At 37.6% G+C, this 3,812-nt stretch overlaps 1 protein-coding gene across 1 annotated transcript; it reads right to left on the reverse strand.

Annotated features, from left to right (window-relative positions):
• Positions 1–1,578: 1,578 nt before the first annotated feature.
• On the reverse strand, positions 1,579–2,181 carry LOC140161267 (uncharacterized). The gene has a single exon (XM_072184736.1). It carries the CDS (start codon positions 2,179–2,181, stop codon positions 1,579–1,581), a length of 603 nt encoding a protein of 200 aa, XP_072040837.1.
• Between the last annotated feature and the right edge of the window lie 1,631 nt (positions 2,182–3,812).

Raw genomic sequence — 3,812 nt, forward strand, 5'->3', positions numbered from 1 at the left:
TAAATGTTTGCAAAGAAAAATGGGGGGGGGGGGGCCATAAAAACTTTGATGACCAAAATGTAGGGAGTCATAAGATGACCACAGGTAGTGTGTTTGTTTTCTTCAAATAGATTCAATACATTTTTAGCCTGTTTAGGGGTGTGTCGGTGGTGGGATCATAACATTGTTGTTGCCGAAATAGATGGAATCGTAATTTTATTAACGCCGACGCTTCTATCTCGGCTGAGACTCTCGTTAATGCCATTCTGTGAGTAGATCTGCGAGAAGTCCCCTTGAAAATTCCTTTTTTTTAATCTCGAACTTGAACACGAATCTCAAAAATGAGAACCTTCTGGAGGCAGATTTAAACTAATGACGTATATAAATATGTCCATCACCAATACAGGCCTATGTGATTCATAAAATAATAAATTCACTTCTAAATTACTTAACCTATAGAAATCATTAAAACACTGTTCTGAACTGAAATTTACTGATCTAAACAATGGTGATATATTCAAGCAATTTTAACCATAAACAAGAAATCATTTCCAAAATTAATTTGCTTTGGTGACAAGCCAATAGACACAAGACTAAGAAAAATCGATAATCGTGTAATACTTTTAAGTATGGGCTATTGTGACCGTGAAATTTCAAGTATGCGCTATTGTGATCGCGAAATAAACATATCGAGATTTTGTTAATCTCTCCGGTTATGTGCTTAAACCAACCGGCGGTTGCTACTCATGCATTCTTGAATATTTATATACAAATGACCTCTGCCAACCGGACGGAACCGCCCGGAACCGGCGGGCAACCGGCGGTCGAGTTTTGATTTGATCCCTAAAGCAAAAGAAGTCCCATTCGGCATCCATTTTACCCACAAATTAATGACACTATTAACAAAATCCATTGCCCATAAACCCACCGGTAAAGCCCATTTCATAAATAAAGTTATTTTATAAAGTTATCATTGAGGAATGTTTGATATTCATGCACGGTATGTGTACTCCTTTTCAATCTTTGAAGTAGCCAAACCTTCTCCGTGGACAGAGTGAAAAACGGGTACATTTCTTTAAAAGAACATATCTTCAAAAGTTGTGAGCCGATTGATATAATTGTTTTGGTTTATTAAAGCTAACGACTCAAGGTTTTTTTACATACCAAAATATATTTGATCAACTGTTCAGAAATAGGAGAAAAAGAGGGCGCAATGAGGGGCCTCTTTTTTTGGGACACCCTGTATCTGTTACTCTCTTTGCATGCAATCCTAGCCTCCTCCCAGTCGATGACATGGTTATTGTCTACCACATGATCTGTAATGGCAGATTTATGGACGACTGATTGGGAAACCTTTATTTTTTATGTTATCACCAATTTTCTCTGCCTCCGTTTTGTGTTCATCCAATCGCTTTCCGAACTTCCTACCCGTCTCCCCGATATATGACAAATCACAGTTTCTGCATGGAATTGAATAGATGACGTCAGTTGAGTTATGCGGCTCCCGATTGTCCTTGGGATGGACCAAAAGGTTGCGCAAAGTACAATGCGGTTTATGTCGGTGGCGATATTATAAGATTTAAACAACCTGGAAATACGCTACAAAACCCCCTCCACGTAAGGGATGACATCAAACCCTTTTGACTTTGTAGCATCACTTTTCTTGGTCCTTTCTTTCATAGGCTTAGACTTAACCATCTGATTTTTAACTTTCTCAACACTCCATGCTGGATAGCCACATTTTTGGAGGGCATCTTTGATGTGTTTCTCCTCTTCTGCTTTGTCTTGATCTTCTGTGACAAGTTTGTTCTTTCTGTCTAAGAGCGTGCGCACAATACCAAGTTTCTGGTGGAGAGGGTGATGCGATTTCAAGTTCAAGTATTGGTCAGTGTGAGTTTCCTTACGATAAACCAAAAATTTCACTGACCCATCCTCTCGCCGAACAATCAAAGTGTCAAGAAAGGGTATCTTGCTGTCTTCTTCCTTTTCAAAAGTAAATTTGATGGAATCGGTGTCATCTGCTTGATTCAAATGGTCTGTAAGGTTGTTGACTTCGTCTTTGGCAACAATTTCTAAAATGTCGTCCACATATCTTTTCCACAGCTTTGGTTTGCATTCCAGTGGAGCAGTAGGAGCGATTGCAGTACTTTCTAGATGTTCCATAAAAATATTCGCTGCCAACGGTGACACTGGACTGCCCATGACTGCTCCAAAGCGCTGTCTATAGATCTTTCCACGAAATGTGAAATAAGTGTTTGATAAGATACACAGATCGTCATTGCAACAATAGCATCGAAAAAGAAAACTGGTAGTTTTCGAAACGTCTGCATGTAAGTGGAATTTTATTGGACTAGTTGTATGAATTTGCAAATAACAATCTACTATGAACAGTCCTGATGAATATCTTCAAGAATGCAACCGAATCTATTTTACATGCATCTACCTCACAAAATCTCACACAAAAAGTACCCTAAAAATGACATGCAGGAGGTGATTTTTTTAGGAGCTGGTTTTGATCCCGGGTTTTGATACGGCAGTAAAAACAAAAGTACTTATTTTTGATGTATTATTCCAGTTGTCATGCTACGATTAAAAGCAAAAAAAAATTTTCACACTTATTCGAATCAGCATAATAAGTAAAGAGAAATGGACATGAGTCAAGTAGACGTAAGAGTAGATGTAAGAGTTTGAAAGACAAGTGGCTGGAATTAAGAGAATTTTAAAACCCATGACATCTATAATGTTAGACACGCATTGTCACGTTTGCATCTACATGTGAGTAAAAGTATTTATTTTGACCATGTATGTATATCTTACCATAGAAGACCTCTGATCTTTCTTGCATACGATATTTGTACTTGCATTGGTCAAGGTCTTATTTCCCCTTTTTACTGTTTTTGACAATAATTACATACAATGGGTTTTTAAAAAAATGAGAAAGAGAGACAGTTATCTTTGTGCATTTTAACTTTGCCACTTAATTTTAACAAAATCAATATGGTGTGTAATTAACAGTTTTAGATATATTCTGCTAAATCTAGCATTTAAATATTCTAAAGCTTATGAATGGCGAAATTAATATGTAAAGAGCCTTGTTAACTTGTTGCCATTAAAGGCGTGAGGGCCCTTCACTCAACCGAGGAGGAGGTGAATTTCACGGAATCAGATGTATAAAACGGAAAAGAAAATTTTATGTAATTGGAAAAATAAAACTGAAATAATTGAAAAAATCAGCAAATGTGTGTCTGTTGTTGTTTTAAATAAAATAAACGTGTAAAAAGTGCAGTAAAGTTTGTAATACATCTTTATAAAACTTCTTGATACAACGGACAAAATGTGGTAAAACGGACAATACACGGAAATACACAAGAAAACGAAAAAAAACACCACCCAAAACATAGAAAGTGACTGTAACAGCTTGTAAAGATATATCTTATAGGAGGAGGTGGAAGGGACTACTTAGCCTAATACCCCTCTTCTAGAACCGTAACCCTAATTTCTACTTTTAACCCCAAAACATAGTAGTACTAATCCAAAATCCTAACCCCGAATTGGGCACCATTCTTGGTTTAGAGACTAGTTTTGACCCCAACCAGCTCAGTTGCCGTGTCAATGCTTGCTCTACTGTACAGGTATCGAGTTTGATAATAATGACTGACATTCTATCGAGAACACCGAGCAATGCTTAAACTAAAACGGCAACAATTTTGACTCAGAGTCGGACCATAGGAGATTGAGTAGGCCCCGTGGCCAAAGTTGAGTGAGCGCAGTCCCATTATGGTGTCCGGTGAGCCTGTTGTAGCCATCTGCATTGTAGGATTTCCAACATGGCC

The sequence above is a fragment of the Amphiura filiformis genome, chromosome 1, assembly GCF_039555335.1.
Source record: "Amphiura filiformis chromosome 1, Afil_fr2py, whole genome shotgun sequence".
Classification (NCBI taxonomy): Eukaryota; Metazoa; Echinodermata; class Ophiuroidea; order Amphilepidida; family Amphiuridae; genus Amphiura; species Amphiura filiformis.

Bases quoted from the DNA above. Each gene is read 5' to 3' on its own strand.
- LOC140161267 (XM_072184736.1), bottom strand. From the start codon at position 2,181: ATGGGCAGTCCAGTGTCACCGTTGGCAGCGAATATTTTTATGGAACAT.